Source organism: Rhinopithecus bieti, unplaced genomic scaffold (genome assembly GCF_001698545.2).
Source record: "Rhinopithecus bieti isolate Rb0 unplaced genomic scaffold, ASM169854v2 scaffold_19018, whole genome shotgun sequence".
Taxonomy (NCBI): Eukaryota; Metazoa; Chordata; class Mammalia; order Primates; family Cercopithecidae; genus Rhinopithecus; species Rhinopithecus bieti.
This window is the reverse complement of record NW_016809658.1, coordinates 1,857,457-1,877,766: the sequence shown is the minus strand read 5'-3', so window position 1 is coordinate 1,877,766 and position 20,310 is coordinate 1,857,457. Positions and strand designations below refer to the sequence as shown.

The window sequence follows — 20,310 nt, the reverse complement described above, 5'->3', positions numbered from 1 at the left end:
AGAGTCTCGCTGTGTGGGCTGGAGTGCAGTGGCGCGATCTCAGCTCACTGCAAGCTCCGCCTCCCGGGTTTAAGCCATTCTCCTGCCTCGGCCTCCTGAGCAGCTGGGACTACAGGCACCTGCCACCTCGCCCGGCTAGTTTTTTGTATTTTTTAGTAGAGACGGGGTTTCACCGTGTTAGCCAGGATGGTCTTGATCTCCTGACCTCGTGATCTGCCCGTCTCAGCCTCCCAAAGTGGCTCAGTGCATTTTAAACAGCTTTTTCTCCCTAGATGACTGTCTGATAGGATGCTCTGAGGCCTGGGGGATGTAGGAAAGTCTGCATTTTGTTGCCTGAACATTTCAGAACAGTTGGCATTCTTAGTACCCTGCCTACTATTTCCCACTAAGACACCACAATCATTATGACAACCAAAGCACCCACACACATTCCAAAAGTCCCCTAGTGAATGATATCCCCCCGTTCATAAATGTGAATCCAATCAGTGGTTCTTGATTTTAAAAAATGGAGGTCACTTCCCTCTGTCTGGCCAGACGATGTGGCTGGAAGTCCAGCTGGGCCCATTCTGACAGGCCCTGGATTCCACAGCTGGGCTCATTGGGATGTGGGTATCAGCTAGGCCTGCTTTCCAGGTAAGTGGCTCACTTCTGCATGCCACCTTCTTGGCACAGACACTTTCCGACGTTATTTCATTTGAGCCTTAGGACAACCTGATCAGGTAGGATTTCATATCCCCACTACAAATTACTTGAAATTATGGTCTTCCAAGGTTGATCAAGGCCATTTTGGCCAGTTTTTTAAAAAAAACTAACTGTTGGCCAGCTGCAGTGGTTTATGCCTATAATCCCAGCACTCTGGGAGGCCAAGAAAGGAGGACTGCTTGAGCCCAGGAGTTCATGACCAGTCTGGGCAACATAGTGAGACCCCCATCTCTACAAAAAATAAAAAATAAATAAAAATTAGCCAGGCATGGTGGCACATGTCCATAGTCTCAGCTACTTGGGAGGCCGAGGTAGGAGGATTGCTTGACCCTGGGAGGTCGATGCTGCAGTCAGTCACGATTGTGCCACTGCACTCCAGCCTGGGCGACAGAGCAAAACTATGTCTAAATAAATAAATAGAAACCAAGAGTGATAAGTAAATGCTAGAACACTAATTGTCTCTGCAATAACTTTAAGTTTTGGCAAATATGGCTGCTGTGACTTCTCCAGTGGAAATACTGGTTACCTGTGAGCATCCACCTCAGCTGACATACACTTGCCTCCACTGTAAATTTCACCCAGGCATTTAAGGAGTCAGGCTTTAAGAAAGAGGCTGGGTGCACTTTGGAAGGCCAAGGCAGGCAGATCACCTGAAGTCAGGAGTTCCAGACCAGCCTGGCCAACATGGTGAAACCCCATCTCTACTAAGAATATAAAAATTAGCCAGGCATAGTGGTAGACACCTGTAATCTCAACTACTTGGGAGGCTGAGGCCGGAGAATCATTTGAACCCAGGAGGCAGAGGTTGCAGTGAGCTGAGATCATGCCACTGCACTCCAGCCTGGGCGACAGAGCAACACTGTGTCTCAAAAAAATAAATAAAAGAAAAAAAGAACAAAAGAAGGAGGAGTAGTGTGTCCTCGCTGGTTCCAGGCTTTCCTAAACCCTGTGGCAAGAAGACTGTATAAAGGCATAGCAGGTGTGGGCCTTGTCCCCAAGGATGGGATGTTGGTGACAGAATGAAAAGTCAAAGACCTAGCCAGGCATGGTGACTCACACTTGCAATGTCAATGACTCAGAAGGCTGAGGTGGGAGGATTGCTTGAAGCCAGAAATTTGAGACCAGCTTGGGCAACATAGTGGGACCCCGTATCTAAAAATATATATTTTCTATACTAGCCAGGTATGGTGGCATGTGCCTGTAGTACCGGCTACTTGGGAGGCTGAAGTAGGAGGATCCCTTGAGCCAAGGAGTTTAAGATTACTGTACACTAGACAGCAACAGAGGGAGACTTTGTCTCTAAAAGGAACTAAATCAATCAAGGACCCAGAGGCTCAAGGATGCTTGGAAGGGTGCCTCTGACCCATGGCTCTATATTCCATGCCCACTTTGATCCCATGTAATAACTTGCCACAGACACATTCCTCCTAGGCTTTAGTTGAATCATTAATTCATTAAACAGTGATTTACTGGCAACAGCCAGGTGCCCTTCCCAGGTGCTGGACTCCGGTAGTGCTCAATACAGTCAAAACCCTGCTCTTACAAAGCTCATGTTCTAGTGGAGGGAATCATGTAATAAATAAGTATATGTCAGCCAGTGATAGGCACCAAGAAGAACATTAAAGCAGGGCAAATAGACAGGAAGTGTGTGTGTGTGTGTGTGTGTGTGTATGTGTGTGTGTGTGGTGATGGGTACTATTTTAGCAGAGTGGTCAGGGAGGTCTTCTGATCGGGTGAGGGAGGAGCTATGGGGAGATGTGGGGGAAGAGTGACGTAGGCAGCAGGAACAGAATCTGCAAAGGTACACCAGCGAGACTGCCTGGGATGCAACTCTGGTTGTTTGTAGTCGCCTCGCCCCACCCAATGCTAAGTTTGCCCAGGTGTGTTACAGCCAGCATACCTTGCTCCAAACCCACCTGCCACCAGCCTCCTCTACAGAAAGGGAGTCATTTCATTGGAAAAATTATTGTAATTGTCCTCAAATCTGAGAGTTGGTTCGAAATCTGGAACTGCCTGACCTCAAATGCCACACCTTAGAATTGCAGACCTGCTAAAACCAGCTCTCTTTTTTAATTGTTAAAACAATTTTCTTACTGATGTAAGAAATTACATAATAAATGTGCATAGTTTGGGGGTACATGTGATAATGTAATACATTCATATAATTCGTAAAGATCAAATCAGCGTACTTGTGATGTCCATCACCGTAAACATTTGTCTTTTCTTTGTGATAGAAATATTATAATTATTCTAGCTATTTTGAAATGTACAGTAAATTATTGTAAAATATAGTGACCCTACTGAACTATCAAACACTAGGTCTATTTCTTCTACCGACCTGTACATTTGTATCCATTAATCAACTTCTCTTTGTCCCCTTTCCCCTCCACCCTTCCTGGCCTCTAGTAACCACCAATCTACTCTTTGTCTTCATGAGATCCACATTTTTAGCTCCCACATATGAGAACATGTGATATTAAAACCAACTTTCAAATAATAATTGAATTCTCTGGTTTCATTGAATCTTGACCAATTCCAATTAGGACTTGGGACATTATCAAAAAGCAGGAGTTGACAGCCCCAAGGTCAACACCAGGTGTTAGCCATCCAGCTCACAGAATCCTAGTAGGTCAGTAGCAGAGCCAGCACTACATTCCCCAAATTGTCTCTCTCCCCCAGCTTTCAGCTGTACCCACTGCACCCAGCTTCAATAAATCAAGTCCCAGGAGACAGTAGTGATAGTCAGAAGTCTTGGCCAGGTGCAGTGGCTCACACCTGTAATAATAACACTTTGGGAGACTGAGTTGGGAGAATCACTTGAGCCCAGGAGTTTGAGACTGGTTTGGGCAATACAAGGAGATCCCATCTCTACAAAATCAATAAATAAACCTAGCCTGGCATGGTGGCACATGCTGTGGTCCCAGCTACTCAGGAGGCTGAGGTAAGAGGATTGCTCAGACCCTGGAGATCAAGGCTGCAGTGAGCCGTGTTTGCGCCACTGCACTTCAGCCTGGATGACCCTGTCTCCAAAAAAATAAATAAATAAAAACAGTCATCTTATTGTCTGTGGAATTAAAATAACATTTTAAGAGGAAGACACTCCAGATAGAGTGAGCCTAGAATGATCTCCAAGATATTCCATTAATATAATAATAGTTCTTGTTGGTTTTCATTTGCCAGACACAGCCTAAGTACTTTACATACATTAACATATTTATTCTTCATAGCAGCTTTACATATTAGCTACTGTTACTATCTCCATTTTATAAATGAGGAACTGAGTCATGAAGGGGTTAAGTAACTTACCTAGACTCCCACAACTAGGAAGTAGTGAAAGTGAGGCTCCAAAGCCAGTGCTCCCTAATTACTATTACTGCTGCTTCTCTATAAGTGATATCTATCAACATAAACAAAAGCGCCCTATACGGTGAACATCGTCCTCACAGTGAAAAGTTGGAAGAAAGGCTGGGCGTGGTGGCTCACGCCTGTAAACCCAGCACTTTGGAAGGCTGAGGCAGGCGAATCACCTGAAGTCAGGAGTTCGAGACCAGCCTGACCAACATGGAGAAACCCCTTCTCTATTAAAAATACAAAATTAGCTGGGCGTGGTGGCGCATGCCTGTAATCCCAGCTACTCGGGAGGCTGAGGCAGGAGAATTGCTTCTTGAACCCAGGAGGCGGAGGTTGTGGTGAGCCGAGATCGCCCCATTGCACTCCAGCCTGGGAAACAAGACCAAAACTCTGTCTCAAAAAGAAAGAAAGAAAGAAAAGTTGGAAGAAAATGAAAAGCTACCCCATCACAATTTTCATGATATATATGAATCCATGATTTTTGGTACATTTCATGTGAATCACACCAGCCACCTAGGTGTCTCCAGTTAATTTGGAAATTAGAAAAGTATTTAGAGAGAAATTTGTGATGATTTTGAGTACCTATCATTTGCCAGACACTTGGGCTAGGGCCCAGCCTTTGCGCTCAAGCTGTAAGAGCTAGGGAACACCAACGATTATTTCATAACGTGTGTTGGTGGGATAAAATGTTTGTCTAATATATGCTTGCAGTAAGGAGATTCAGCATTGCCTGAAAAAATTAAGAATACAGTATGTCTATGCATTTTAAGTCAGTGATTTAGGAAAGAGTATCCTGAAAAAGTCCATGTTGATCATGAAAACCTTCTGTGAAGTTTATCGGCTATGAGGTCACTGTAAGAGCCTCACAACAAAACTAGACATTTAGGAGTGAAAGTTACTCCTAAAAAAGTCACTGGTTTGTTATCTGAAGGAATTTTTTTGGGGGGTGGGGCAGTGGCTTGCTCTGTCACCCAGGCTGGAGTATAAATGGCGTGATCTCAGCTCACTGCAACCTCTGCCTCCTGGGTTCAAGTGATTCTCCTGCCTCAGCCTCCCAAGTAGCTGGGATTACAGGCACCTGCCACCATGCCCAGCTAATTTTTGTGTTTTTAGCAGAGACAGGGTTTCACCATGTTGGCCAGGCTGGTCTCGAACTCCTGACCTCAGGTGATCTGCTGGCCTTCGCCTCCCAAAGTGCTGGGGTTACAGGTGTGAGCCGCTGCGCCCAGCCTGAAGGAACCTTTGACTAACCAGCTCTTCTTTCAAAAGCAGCCCTGTGAGGTAGCTGTCCAATCCCTACTTGAATATATCCCATGACAGGGAGCCCACTACCTTCCACTTTAACCTGTGCCATTTTTGAGCAGCTTTCAGAGTTAACAACTAGATGAAATTTTTGCTTCTTGGCTTTCTGTGTCCTCAGACTACATCTCCCCTTAAGTTTCCTACCCCTTTATTTGCAGAGTTGCTAACGGTTAAATAAAATATGAGCCTTTTCTCATTCTGGGCACAGTGTTTCAGTCTGGTGGGGACACCAAGCAAATACATCTTTAATTCTCACTCATCTGTTGTAAACTTGTTCTATCCTCTCTGATCCTGCAGATCCCCAAAGGCACTGAGATCGAAGGGATGAACATTTTAGGATTGGTCCTGTTTGCTCTGGTGTTAGGAGTGGCCTTAAAGAAACTAGGCTCCGAAGGAGAAGACCTCATCCGTTTCTTCAATTCCCTCAATGAGGCGACGATGGTGCTGGTGTCCTGGATTATGTGGTGAGTGCTGCCCTGCCATCTACTCTCTCTCTCCTTCCTCCTGCCATCCAGAAAAGAGTCCACCTTGCTGTTCTAGGTGCCTTTGTGGGGCCACCTGGCATAATGCTGTGTATGTGGTTGATGCACCACAGGCCAGGCTTGGTAGAGGGCATGATGGAAGTGGAGACAGTTTCTTCTCTTGTCCAGGACCTCAGAGAGCCAGGCATGCACCACAGTTACCAGTCATTTCCTCAGTGTCCACACTGACCCCTTGGTGTTTCCATCACCGGGATCTGTTTATGGGTTCCTACCACCAGCCAGTTCATGTGGGTTGCCCATGTCATCTTGTGGGGCAGTGAATTCCATTAGTTTGCTATCTGTTGCATGAAATAAGGTTCACTTATCTGAAAATGATAGACTTCAAGCTTCAAAGGGACCCTTTACTATAGTAGTTCACAGCATGGAGGACGAGGACAAGTCTGTCTTCACCCCATGCATATATAAGTTGGAATGCTCTTCTTTTATGTAGGCTTTTTTTTTTTTTTGAAACAGAGTTTTGCTCTTGTTGCCCAGGTTGGAGTGCAGTGGCACAATCTCGGCTCCCTGCAACCTCCTCCTTCTGGGTTCAGGCAATTCTCCTGCCTCAGCCTCCCGAAAAGCTGGGATTACAGGCATCTGCCACCACACCCAGCTAATTTTTTTTATTTTTAGTAGAGACGGGGTTTCACCACGTTGGCCAAGCTGGTCTCAAACTCCTGACCTCAGGTGATCCACCAGCCTTGGCCTCCCAAAGTGCTGGGATTACAGGTGTGAGCCACTGCGCCTGGCCCTTTTATGTAGGCTTTTAATTTGTAAGTGTTTCTTTGTGTGATATCAATGAAAGCATGATTCTTAAGTAACAACTCTTAGATTGATTCTTGGCTAAAAGGTAAAAATTTGACGAGCTCCCTCAAAGCAACTTCTCAGAAATCACACCAATTCCAGTATCAATCTCTCATAAGCTTTATCCTGCTGTTTTACCCAAACTAGACCTGTGTGGTTTCTACTTACTTAATTAATTAATTTTTTTTTTGAGACAGAGCCTCTCTCTGTTGCCTAGGCTGGAGTGCAGTGATGTGATCTCGGTTCACTGCAACCTCTGCCTCCCAGGTTCAAGTGATTCTCCTGCATCAGCCTCCCAAGTAGCTGGGATTACAGGCACCCGCCACCAAGCCCGGCTAATTTTGTATTTTAGTAGAGACAGGGTTTCACCATGTTGGCCAGGCTGGTCTCTAACTCCTGACCTCAGGCGATCCACCTGCCTTGGCCTCCCAAAGTGCTGGGATTACAGGCATGAGCCACTGCACCCAGCCGCTTCTACTTAATTGTTAAGAACTAGTTTCTCCTTCCATGCACAAAGCATTTTCCTTATTTTCAACCCTTAAAGATCCCAGAACTTCTCTCTGTCAGATAGTGCCGGGTGACAGCTGGACTGATTTTAGGAGAAGTTTGAAATGGAATGGGAGGCTCAGTTTAGACTCCCTACCAGCGATGTTTCTCTTGTTCAATCTGAAAATTCCAGAGCCTGACTCTATCATTGCCAATGCCATTTTATGTGATTGTTGTTCTAGGGAGAGAAACGACCTGTGTCTGGCTGGGCGCGTGCTCAAGCCCTGTAATCCCAGCACTTTGGGAAGGCCGAGACGGGGGGGAGCACACGGTCAGGAGATCGAGCCCTCCTGGCTAACCTGGTGGAAAACCCGCTCTACTAAAACAACAAACAACATACAACACTAGCGGGCGTGGCGGCGGCCTGTAGTACCAGCTCCTGGGCGCGAGGCGCGGGGAGAATGGCGTAACCCCGAGGCGGAGCTTGCGTGAGCCGGGCTCTGCACGCACTCAGCTGGGCGCCGAGCAAGCCTCGGTCTCAAACAAACACCACAACAAAGAAAATGTGTTTAGATGTCAAGTTCTTTTCTTGGCTTTTTTAAAGTCTTGGAAATATTTTCCAAAGTTTAGACTAAAAAAAAGAAATTGGGGCAGGCGCAGTGGCTCATGCCTGTAATCCCGGCACTTTGGGAGGCCAAGGCCGGAGTATAGCTTGATCTCAGGAGTTCAAGACCAGCCTGGGCAACAAAGTGAGGCCCTATCTCTACAAAATATAAACAATTAAATTAAATTTAAAAGTAAAAATAGAAACTGTATTAGTCCGTTCTCACACTGCTATAAAGAAATACCTGAAACTGGGTAATTTATAAAGAAGAGAGGTTTAATTGGCTCACAGTTCCACAGGCTATACAGAAAGTATGGCTGGAAGACCTCAGGAAACTTACAAGCATGGCAGAAGGTGAAGGGGAAGCAGGCATGTCTTCACATGGCCAGAGCAGGAGGAAGAAAGACAGGGGGAAGGTGGGGGATTACAATTCGATATGAGATTTGGGTGAGGACACAAATCCAAACCATATCACTGATACTCCTATGTTAGGACATTTGCTTTTTGTTTTGTTTTGTTTTCTTTGTTTTTGAGATGGAGTTTCGCTCTTGTTGCCCAGGCTGCAGTGCAATGGCACAATCTCAGCTCACCGCAACCTCCACCTCCCAGGTTCAAGCGATTCTCCTGCCTCAGCCTCCCAAGTAACTAGGATTACAGGCAAGTGCCACCACGCCTGGCTAATTTTGTATTTTTAGTAGACACAGAGTTTCTCCATGTTGGTCAGGCTGGTCTCAAACTCCTGACCTCAGGTGATCTGCCCACCTCGGCCTCCCAAAGTGCTAGGATTACAGGCATGAGCCACCGCACCTGGCTGGATGTTTGCTTTTAATCTGGAAAGCAATTTAGTCATTCCTTCAATTTTATGTACCAGTCACATAAGCAGGTATTCAGTAAGGCAGATCCTGCTGAATGTCTAACTGCAGGAAGAGAGTGAGAGACCTGTTGCTCAGAAATGTATATTACACAGAATTGAAGTTTAAAATGCCTTAACTAGTTAAGGGATCTCAACCAAGTGTGTTAGACATTGTCAGTATTACCACTTTCTTCATGAAGTCTTTCCTTTACTAACTACCCACTCCAAAACCCTAGTACCTGCCTACCCTACACTATTCACAGAAATAACTTTCAGTTGTATTAAATCCAGAGTCAACCAACTTTGCAAGCCACATGCTCTCTATTGCAACTACCCAACTCTGCCACTGGAGGAGAAAAGTACCTATTCACAATTTGTAAATGAAAGAGCATGACTATGTTCCAATAAAACTTTATTTACAAAAACTCACACTGCTAACTCCTGGATTAAACTAACCAGGGAGGAAGGAAGAAAAGAAGGAAAGGAAAAGAAGGAAAGAAAGAGAGGAGTCTTTTAAAAATATTAGAAGAGGCCGGGCGTGGTGGCTCAAGCCTGTAATCCCAGCACTTTGGGAAGCCAAGACGGGCAGATCACGAGGTCAGGAGATCGAGACCATCCTGGCTAACATGGTGAAACCCCGTCTCTACTAAAATACAAAACTAGCCGGGCAAGGTGGTGGGCGCCTGTAGTCCCAGCTACTTGGGAGGCTGAGGCAGGAGAATGGCGTAAACCCGGGAGGCGGAGCTTGCAGTGAGCTAAGATCCAGCCATTGCACTCCAGCCTGGGCGACAGAGTGAGACTCTGTCTCAAAAAAAAAAAAAAAAAATTAGAAGAAAATATAGACAATGAGGTAAAGGTGGAAACAACCCAAGTGTCCATTAGTGGATGAATGGATAAACAAAATGAGATCTAGACATACAATAGAATATTATTCAGCCTTAGAAAGGAGTACAATTCTAACTCATGCTCCAATGTGGAGGAAGTCCGAAGACATCATACTAAGTGGAATAACCCAGACACAAAAGGACAAATACTGTATGATTCCACCTTTGTGTACCTAGAATAGTCAAATTCAGAGAGACAGGAAGTAGAACGGTGATTCTTAGGAGCTGAGAGGAGGGGAAAATAGGCCATTATGTTTAATGATTTCAAAGTTTGGGATGATGGAAAAGTTCTGGATTTGGATAGTGATGATAGTTGCACAAGAATGTGAATGAACTTCATGCCACTGAACTCTACACTTAAAAATGGTTAAGATGGTAAATTTTATGTTATGTATATTTTACCACAATAAAAAATGAATGGGGTAGATTTCTATGTATTGATATGAAAAGATTTCAAAGATATAATATAGGGTGAAAAAGAAACACACAGATTTAAATACATACCTATGTATCTAATTGCATAGGAGGTAGGAGTGGTTATTTGAGGAGGGTCCTGGCTTGAGGATGGTACTTAAAGAAGATTTTGGTGTTATCTATGTTTTAATTTTTTGAAAGGAGAATGTATTCATGTATTACTATCGGGTTTTTAATTAATAATTACTGCTTAGAATATCTCTAGAAAGAAAACTCAAGAAACCAGTGACATTGTCTCCAGGGAGGGGAAATCTGGGTGCTTGGGAGACAGATGAGAGGGAGATTTCACTCTATTCACTCTTTTGTACCCCTTGAAATTTGAACTATGTGACATTATTACCTACACAATTAAAATTTACAAATGAAGTCAGCAGTTAGAAAATTCTTCCTGAATTTATATTAATTCAAAACAACTGACTTTTGTTCTTTGTAGCTCCCACAGTCCATTCCTTCCCATCCTGCCTTTAAAAAACTCTCACGCTCCAGGCGTGTTCCCAGAGTGTCATTGTTAATGACTTTTTCCCACGGAATCATGTTGTCTAAGCCACAAAGACTTTAAAACTTCACAGAAGTCCCAGCTTTGGCTCAATTTTGTATCACAGCCACTCTGTGAAATAGGTGTTAGTCTTTTGTGTTTCTAAGTTCTCAGAACAAGGCTGAGCAAAGCCAAAAGTCAGGCTCACAATCCTGGAGGCTTTGATCTCGATGTCCTTGCCTTTCCTCCTGGGAATCCCTGTGACTGGTAGCATCCTACTGTATCCAAGGGGAAAGACGGCTGGGTTCTGATCCTGACTCCGTTACCCTTGGTAAGTGGTCATCCTCATTTTACCCAGTCTCACGGCCTGTAAAATGGGGATGGTATAACCCTGACCATTTCGGTTCCTCGAGGTTATCCTAGGGAGAGATGAAGATGGCCTGGTTGAAAGTCCCTGTATTCTGCATCAGGAAGGGCCTGCATCTCTCACCCCAGCCTTGTCTGCTACTGATGAGTACCCTGTGCTTGTGCCCTAGGTATGTACCTGTGGGCATCATGTTCCTTGTTGGAAGCAAGATTGTGGAAATTAAAGACATCATCGTGCTGGTGACCAGCCTGGGGAAATACATCTTTGCATCTATATTGGGCCATGTTATTCACGGAGGAATTGTTCTGCCACTTATTTATTTTGTTTTCACACGAAAAAACCCATTCAGATTCCTCCTGGGCCTCCTCGCCCCATTTGCGACAGCATTTGCTACCTGCTCCAGGTGAGTGGGTTTTGGGTCTCTTCACTGCTCTGAGCCATATTAACATGGAACCAGGTGAGCCCAGTGGTAGATGCACAACCAGTGTCTTGACATACTTTAATTCCTGGAAAACTCTAAATCAGTCTTCTGTTATTTATTTATTTATTTATTTTCTTTTTTAAGAGACAATATCTTCCCAGCCCAGGCTGGTCTCAAACTCCTGGGCTCAAGTGATCCTCCCACCTCGACCTCCCGAGTAGCTGGGATTACAGGCATGTGCAGCCACACCGAGCCTCACGTGATTTCTTAAAATGACCAGCCCCACAGCTTTTCTGTATTCCCCTGGGGTGGGTTTTTGTTTCATTTACTATTCTACTGAAGTGACCTCATTCTCTTCTCCCTTTTATGCCTTAGAGGTCAGCAGATCATTAGTTAGCCCAGCTGCCGGTCCCTCACCCTAATTAGGAAGACTTTTGCCTGAGTAAAAGAAGGCAGCCCACCTAACTCAAAATGCATTGCAGGGAAGTTTCTAGAATGGTTCCTGCCCAATTCTCCCTTTCTGGATGTATGAATTAGAAAACGAGTCTTGAGGCACCGTGGTGAGGGATGCATGTTCAGCCCTCTAGGAGACCACAATAGTGTGGGATTATCTAATTTAGCACAAGAGATGCATCCTGCCATTCACTGGAAAACCTTCAAAAAAAAAAAAAAAAAAAAAAACCCACTGGGTTTTCCACATATGTTAAAACTTTCAAAGGACGGCAGCACGTCGTTTCATACACACATTTAGTTTTGCCTCTACTGCTCATTTCCTCCCAATCTGGATGGCTATTTATATAACAAGGAAGTGGGAGTAAAAAAAAAAAAAAAAAAAAAATAGGGAAAGAAGTTCCTCTGGCCTAGACAAGAAACCTCTTTCTCAGCTGCACCAACTAACCTCTGCAGAGCCTGCAGAGCCAGCTAGAGGGAGCAGGTGCTGTTCTTATGGTTATCTACTTAGTTATTCTTTCCAAACTCGCCGAGCCATTTCTGGTTTTTGGCCTAAAAGAAAAAAAAATCATAGTTTACCATTTACTTTTAGGAGGGGAGCACTCAAGAGAGGAGATGCACATGTAGAGTAAATAGTTGTTTGTTCTCTTGGGAACATTTTACACCAGGAAGCAATGTGCACTTCTTAAGAAACTTGGAACACGTGAATCCAAGTAAATAATAGAACAGGTAAATGAAGGCAGTCATACTTTTTAAGTATTTCAGGAGTTGCCAAAGCCTCTTGTTGTGACAGAAGTTTTAAAGTGATTCTGTTTTTTCCCCTTATTTCATAAGAAAGCCAGAAGTTGTTCTGTTCTGGGGTCTGAGACAAGACACATGTTAGCCTGCCTGGGGCTGTTGTCATGTCTGGTGGTTTGTTTTTCCCATTTCTAGCTCAGCGACCCTTCCCTCGATGATGAAGTGCATTGAAGAGAACAATGGTGTGGACAAGAGGATCAGCCGGTTTATTCTCCCCATCGGGGCCACCGTCAACATGGACGGAGCAGCCATCTTCCAGTGTGTGGCCGCGGTGTTCATTGCGCAACTCAACAACGTAGAGCTCAACGCAGGACAGATTTTCACCATTCTGTAAGTTCCTCATTCTTTCCCTGGCTCAAAACTGAAGGTTTTTCTTGTGATTTCCTTTGAAAAACCAATCTCACCACGACCTGGTGTCTCGCTAGTAAAATGAGGACAGTGGGGATTCGTTGCTTGAAGAGCGTATGTTGACTATTAAGGGCATAGCCAGCAGAGCCTATGGTGGGATGGTTTTTAGTTTCCAGTCACATTGCAGCTGCATGGTCTGCATTTCTCTGCGTCCGCTCCATGCTCTATGTTAATGGCTGGCCCTGCTTTGCCATCCCTTAGAGTGACTGCCACAGCGTCCAGTGTTGGAGCAGCAGGTGTGCCAGCTGGAGGGGTCCTCACCATTGCCATTATCCTGGAGGCCATTGGGCTGCCTACTCATGACCTGTCTCTGATCCTGGCTGTGGACTGGATTGTGTAAGTAACAAGTCCCAAGAACACCAAAACGAGTCTGCACTGAGTTCCCTGGGAGCTTGACACTGCTGGGCCTGGGGCATGCAGAGAAACTTCAGATACACTCCAGCCTTCTGAAGGAGCCTGCAGTGGAGCTGGCACAGCAAGATTTAGAGCTAGGAAAAATAAACAATATGAGAGTCACATGCCCCTGAACATCCAGGAATGACCATGAGATGTCATTACCAAGAACTTGCTTATAGCATCCAGTAAAGTAGGGGTCCACAGCTGAGGCCCTCAGCACAGGCCCAGGGGACATGAGGGTCTATGGAGTTGTTGACTACATAGGAGTAATAAGTCGATAGAGCAGTGATCCTTTGGGAATGATTGTCCCTGGCCACGAAAATTCCAAGGAGTGATTTCTGTGAGGGGAGAGAGGATGAACCATGCCGATGTGAGTGACTTGGGCTCGGGCTTGGGCTCAGCAGAGGAGGAGGTAGGGACGAAGGTGTGATCCAGACCACATCTCTGGGGCCACTGTGAAGACACAAAACAGTTTCTGTGCATGGATTCCTTGAATCACGTGATATCTTTTGCAGGCATGAATAATATCTGTTTTATAGGGAAGGTTGGCTGAGGTACTAAAGTTGAGACAGAAGAGCCTGTGGGTAAGAAAAAGAGCCCTGGAGCCCAGGTGCCTGGATTGAAATCCCAGCTTTCCGATCTATAGTTGTGTAATGTGCACTGTGTGTGCTTTGGTCTGCTCATCTGTAAAATAGCAATGATCATAGCAGCCACACCAGAGTTGTGGGGAAGATTGAGCGAGTTAGCACAGGAACAGCACACAGAATAATGAGCACGTGGTAAAATATTCAATTCATGTCAGCAAGGAGAGACACTCCAGAGGTTCGTCACAGGCAGGGCCTGGCACTGGGTTCGTGGACTGGCCTGCTGCAGGGGGGAATGGTAGTTTTTCCAACTTGAAGGGGCTTCTTGGGGCAATGAGGGTAAAATCTGCAAAAGACACCTGCATTGCCCAGACACCTCATCAGAGGGAACTCCGTGCCTGAGCTGGCCAGCTGGACAGGACCAGAGCTGACAGAGGCCCTCTCTCCTTCCTCACCCAGACACCTCCTGTGCATGGAGAAGAGGCATCCAAGAGGTGCTTGGCCAGGAACAGGGAAATAGGGCACCAGGCCGGCTGCCCAGCAGAGACCTGAAGTCACACAGGCCCGCCAGCCACCCCATCCCCTCTGATTCTGCAGACAGCAGGACCATACTCCATACTCTGCAGGGAGTCAGCTCCCCAGTGCCCTCAGGGAAGATCACATTTTCCCCTCTCTTCAAAATGTGCACAATACTTCCTCTGAGCTCCAGGGACAGGGGAATGGTATTGGCTAATCTATAGCACAACAAGCTAGCTTCTGAAAAGGACAATGATATTTTCTTTGAGGTGGTATTTATATTTGCCAACGGCAGTGGAACACATATGAAGATTAACATCCGCAGTAAAGCAGCGTTGACATGAGAAAAAGAAGGGAAACTCCCACGGTGTATTATTCAGTGGAAGAAACGCTAGACACAAACCTGTATCCACACTATTATCCCAATATGTTTGTTTATTTGTTTACTTATTAGAGACAGGGTCTTACTGTGTAGTCCAGGCTGAGTGCAATGGTGTCATCATAGCTCACTGAAGCTTTGAACTCCTGGACTCAAGCAATCCCCCCACCTCAGCCTCCTGAGTAGCTAGGATTACAGGCACACACTACCATGCCCAGCTAATTTGTTTATTTTTTGTAGAGACAGTATCTCACTATGTTGCCCAGGCTGATCTCAAACTCCTGGCCTTAAACAGTCCTCCCACCTCAGCCTCCCAAATTGTTGGGATTACAGGCATGAGCCACTGTGTCTGGCTTATGTGTGATTTTTAATGATGGTATCTAATACATATAAAATACGTGTATAGAAAGGTGACCGGAAGGAAATAGATTAAAATGTGCACACAGATTCACTCAGTTGTGGACTAGGGGTGAGTGGCTTGTTTGCTTCTTTATGCTCTTCTTTATTCTTTCTATAAAAATAAAAAGTGTTTAAAGAATATCAATTTAGAGTAAGGTAAAGCCTATGCCTTAGAAGCATGCTCTCCAGGAAGCAACAGGACCCCTCACAATCATGACTTTCCCTCGGCATCCAGGCTGCCCGTGACAGGACCCTATCCCCCAGCAGTAGATGTAATAGCTGCCTCTTCTTTTCCCGCCAGGGACCGGACCACCACGGTGGTGAATGTGGAAGGGGATGCCCTGGGTGCGGGCATTCTCCACCATCTGAATCAGAAGGCCATGAAGAAAGGCGAGCAGGAACTGGCTGAGGTGAAAGTGGAAGCTATCCCCAACTGCAAGTCTGAGGAGGAGACGTCACCCCTGGTGACACACCAGAACCCCGCTGGCCCCGTGGCCAGTGCCCCAGAACTGGAATCCAAGGAGTCAGTTCTGTGATGAGGCTGGGCTTTGGGCTTGCCTGCCAACAGTGATGTCCCACCCTGTTCACCCAGCCGCCAGTCATGGACACAGGGCACTGCCCTTGCCAATTTTTACCCTCCCAAGCAATGCTTTGGCCCAGTCGCTGGCCTGAGGCTTACCTCTCAGCACTGGCATCGGGCTCCCCAGCCGGAACTGGTTACCAAGGACAAGGACACTCTGACATTCGGCTTGATCCACGTCCAGGTGCAACTGTGTGTACACCAGGGATCTGTTTGGAAACAACCCCTTGAGCTGCCAGGCTCAAGAAATCATGGACTCACAGGGTACTGTGGTTATGCCTGGGAAAAATGCAGATGTATCTCACTGTCCCCGGTCAGCTCTGCATCAGGTGTTTTCTGAGCAAACCAATGGAGTTTATGGTCATCTGTTGCATTGCCTCGAGTTGTAGTCATTGAAAAAAATGCTCACATTCTTAGCCATGGCTGGACTTTGCTGAGCTGGGACTCAGGTGGTTAAAGAGTCTGTGCTATAGCGAGGTGTGGGTAGCTTCCGATCCCTGGCTTCTGGGAGACTGCAGGTGCTCCACAATATCAAGTTAGAAATTCTCCAGGTGGGTGTTAGCACTGTGGGCGTCTCTGGTCCACAGCCTTAGGTAAACAACTTAGATTCTGAGGTCAAAGGAAAAAGGAGAGGGAATGCAGCCTTGTGGGGGCGAAGAGGGGCAGAGCGTTCTCTAATCTAATCAGGACCGGACAGGTTTCACACACAATTGTCCCAGTTCTCATCCCAGCCCTGGGGCACGTTTCTGCTTCCTTCTGGAGGCCTGGGCCTCTGACAACACTGTAGCTTTTTCTCCATTCACTCTGATTTGGCAACAGGCCAGAGAGGGGCCTCCTTCACTGGGGAGATGTGATGTAGTCATCACATTCAGGATGCTTGTTGATTCCTCATCTATTATTTGAATTCAACTGGACACTCTGTAAAATGCTGCACTGCGGCAAATACAAAACGACCACCACCCCAGAGAAAACCATGTACTAATTGGAGTGGAGTACCCCCATTTGCAGGTTCCCAGGTCCCCTGGCTTTGGCTGATTTCAAAATATAGACCCCTTTCTTCCCAGTACATCCAAGTTTAAAATTATCAGCAAAATGGTCCATGTTTTTCCAATTATCTGCTGACGCGGTTCTAAGCTAAGTAAGGGGGAAGATTTGAGAGCCTGCTGTTTGTGGCTGTTGACGCATAGTCGTGATGTAACAGGTCCTGGGGCCTCACTTTACCCCATTTGTAAAATGGGGCTAATGTCACCTGCCTCTTACCTACCTCAGAGGGATTTGGTGAGGCAAACTGTTAATCTGTGAAGACGACCATTTCACTTCTTGGATATCAAGTGCTAACCCAGTATGCTCTTGTTTTTTATGTAAGGGACAGCTTTCTCCATGGAGTCCTTCTGCTGGTGAGGATAGCGTTTCTGAGCAGGGCTTTGTTCTCTATGTGCATTAGGACTTTTATCATGCCCTTGTTCTGTGTGTAGTTACTTGATAGCATCAGACACAGCCTCTTCCTAATGTCCTTCAAGTTTTCATGAACTAGCGACCCCACCTTCCACCACGGTTCTGGGCACCTGATTTTGCTGTGAACCCCAGACCCAGGCACTGTTTCTGCCACCCTATAACAGGCCATTAAAGCTCCCCAGTGTTCAGCCTCCTTCATTCCCTTGTTTTCCCTGTTGCTATGTGTCACCTGGGCCCTACAGACAGGGGCACACGCTTATGGATGTGTGTACCATTGAGATGAGAATGGGTAGATGGAATGGAGACCATCAAGCCACATACCCTTCTTAAAACTGGGGACATGAGCCTGAGCAGAAGGGGTGAAGAAGAGCCATGGGACACAGAGTTGACCCAGCCAGGGGGAAAACCCAGCTCTCTTTAAACCAGCTAAGCCATTCCAGTCTCCTGTGAAGCCAGAAGGGACCAGGAACCATGCAGAGGAAACTGGAAACTTTTCTCGGCTGAGTAGAGCATGTTGCTGATACTCTTCTGTTTTCAAGGGAAACAATCACATTGTTTGATTCCAAATGGCAAATGAACACTCACTATTTTGCAGGCTTCAGTAAATCTTTTTTCTTCTTTCATATATATATATACACACACACGTATATCTATACACACATACGTGTGTTATGTGTATGTGTTGTATATATGTGTGTGTGTGTGTATATAGTTTTAGCCTCAAGCCAAGCAAGTTTGTGTTTGGATAGAGGTGAACTTAACTACAAGTTCAATGTCTTTGGTATCTTGATTTTCCCATTTCTAAAGATGAATTTCACAAAGCCATAAAGCGTGAAATTAGAGCTGGACTTAAGACTCACTGGCTGACCATCCTGTGTTGTGGCCTGGCCCTACAGTAAGAAGCGTGTCTCACTCTGGAGAAGGGTGCTTTTGAGGAGTGTGCAGGTGGCCCTTCCCCTTGCAGGTGAGAAGAGAGAATGTGCCTTGTATCTTCCTGGTTTTCAGTCCACAGAGTCGGTAGACCAAGCGTTACCTGACTGGGGAAAATCTCATATCTCCTTGTCCGAAAACGTTTCCCCTGCTGTTCTCTTTCTAACATGTTGTCATAAATCTGTTCAGATACTGTTTATCTGACTGTTTTGTATGTGTGACAATTGCCTTAAAACATAGCACAGTCCTCAGAAATGAATACAGTGTTTCCATCGGAATCCGCAGTTCCTTTATTCCCTTCTTGGGTGTTGAAGCGGCACTTGCTGATGGAGGAGCTGTTGCTCTTCTAGGAGATGGGCTTTGGGTGACTAAAGGGATTTGTTTTCCTTGCTCCTTTCATCAGGCACGAGCCCCTGAGGCAGGGCAGGCATGCTCAGGGGGCAGCGCCACTGCCGGAGCTGTTGTCGCTGATCCTTCTGCGGCCACCAGCTTGCAACTGGGAAGTGTCAAGCTGCTCAGGGGCTTCCCAGTCCGCACCAGCAGGGCTCTTGCAAAAAGTGTGTGGTTTTGCCACATACCTCCATAAAGTTATGTCTTGTCAGAACAACTAGGTCAACATGCCTTAACTGAGCATCTACTGTAAGGCAAGCTTCAAGTAGGAACAACAGGAAGAATGCCCCAGGCCCTAGAATTCTGGGAAAGTCCTTGAAAGAGAGCAGTCGCCCATGCCTCTGCTATGGCACCACCACACCTAGCCCATGCTTTTATATAATCTTGTTTTCAATGACACCACATTCCAGCAACATTAGGGAATCTAGACACCTCTTATAATAGGATTATCCTGCAAACAGAGTGGAAGCCTCTGAAGAAACAGATCCCCTCTCTGACCTGAACATTTCCAGCTCTTCATATAATACAGGAACCAGTTTTCATTTCTGGGCAAGCCCCAAAGGATGAGGAGTTCACACCAATCAGGGGCCTGATGGGGCCTGTTAGGAGTAACAATTTGGATTCTTACCCTGAAGTGTGGTTGCCTTGATTCTCTGTTGTGGAGAGTGTTTGGAGGTTGGGATTAGTACTTGGTGAGTCAGTTTTCTGATGCAACCAAACCAAGACGAGCAAATCTACACTCTCAAACCATCTCTTCCCTGGGGATCAGGAGTGCTGATCTGATGAGCCACTTGAGCCTGCTCAGAGGAACTGTAAATCGTGTCTGAATAGCACAGACAATGTAGCAGGGAGGACCACAGGCTGTCTGGGTTCCACTCCCAGCTCTGCTATTTGCTTGCTGCACGACCCTGGGCATGATAACCTCTCCATGCCTCAGTCTCATATTTAAAATGGGGAGACCAAGTGCAGTGGCTCACACCTGTCATCCCAGCACTTTGGGAGGCCAAGGCAGGAGGACTGATTGAGGCCAAGAGTTTGAGACCAGCCTAGGAAGCAAAACAAGACCCTGTCACTATAAAAATTTTAAAAATTAGCTGCACACCGGCGGCCTTCCTCAGTCCTCCACTCCTGTCGGGATGTCGGGACTGCAGGAACTCCGTCCGAGAGCCCCACCGGGGGACTCTGTCGGCCTTCTTTGCCGGAGGCCGACAGACCTTTTCCCCACACCTTAGGTGACCAAAATAAACTTGCAGTTTTGCTCCTACACTTGCCTACTCACTGGTTAAAGAACCTGCTCTGGTGGTCTTAGAAAAACAAATCAGTTGGTGCCAAAGACCCGGGAGGAGACCCCTCCTCAGGCCTCTAAGGGTTGCGGAACCTCCTCCTGCTCCCACGTGGCAGACGGACCAGGAACTGAGACCCGCTTCTCTCACTCTCACAGCCTCTCTGGGGTAAGTGCCCTTGTCTCCTCTTTACCTCCCTCGGCCAAAAATCCTGCGCAGGTCCGAGGCCCACTTTTGAGCCACCAAGTGGCTCGGGAGACCCGTTCAGGACGGAGACGTCCGCCTGAAGGTAATCTCCACTTTGGCTCCATGAGCCTCCAGTCTGTCTCTGCTGGTTCCAAAGGACGCTTTGAAGCCAGGCAGAGATCCACTTCCATTTCCATTGTGTCCATTGTGTAAGTAAAGAGGAAACAAACGGGAAACCCCCCCAGTCCAAATTTCCAAAGAGCACCCCCTTAGGGTGCCTCCTAGCCAATTTAAAAACCTTACAGGTCGAAC

General features: G+C 46.3%; 1 protein-coding gene across 1 annotated transcript in view; it reads left to right on the top strand.

Moving 5' to 3' along the window:
- The window catches only part of SLC1A4 (solute carrier family 1 member 4), a 34,881-nt gene extending 16,470 nt beyond the window's left edge, over window positions 1-18,411 (top strand). The window contains exons 4-8 of the mRNA XM_017890044.1: window positions 5,653-5,819; window positions 10,993-11,226; window positions 12,628-12,822; window positions 13,102-13,236; window positions 15,476-18,411. Of these exons, the coding sequence (XP_017745533.1) occupies window positions 5,653-5,819; window positions 10,993-11,226; window positions 12,628-12,822; window positions 13,102-13,236; window positions 15,476-15,710 (966 nt within the window). The 3' untranslated portion in view covers window positions 15,711-18,411. The remainder of the gene's footprint in view (window positions 1-5,652; window positions 5,820-10,992; window positions 11,227-12,627; window positions 12,823-13,101; window positions 13,237-15,475) is intronic.
- The last annotated feature ends 1,899 nt before the right edge of the window (window positions 18,412-20,310 follow it).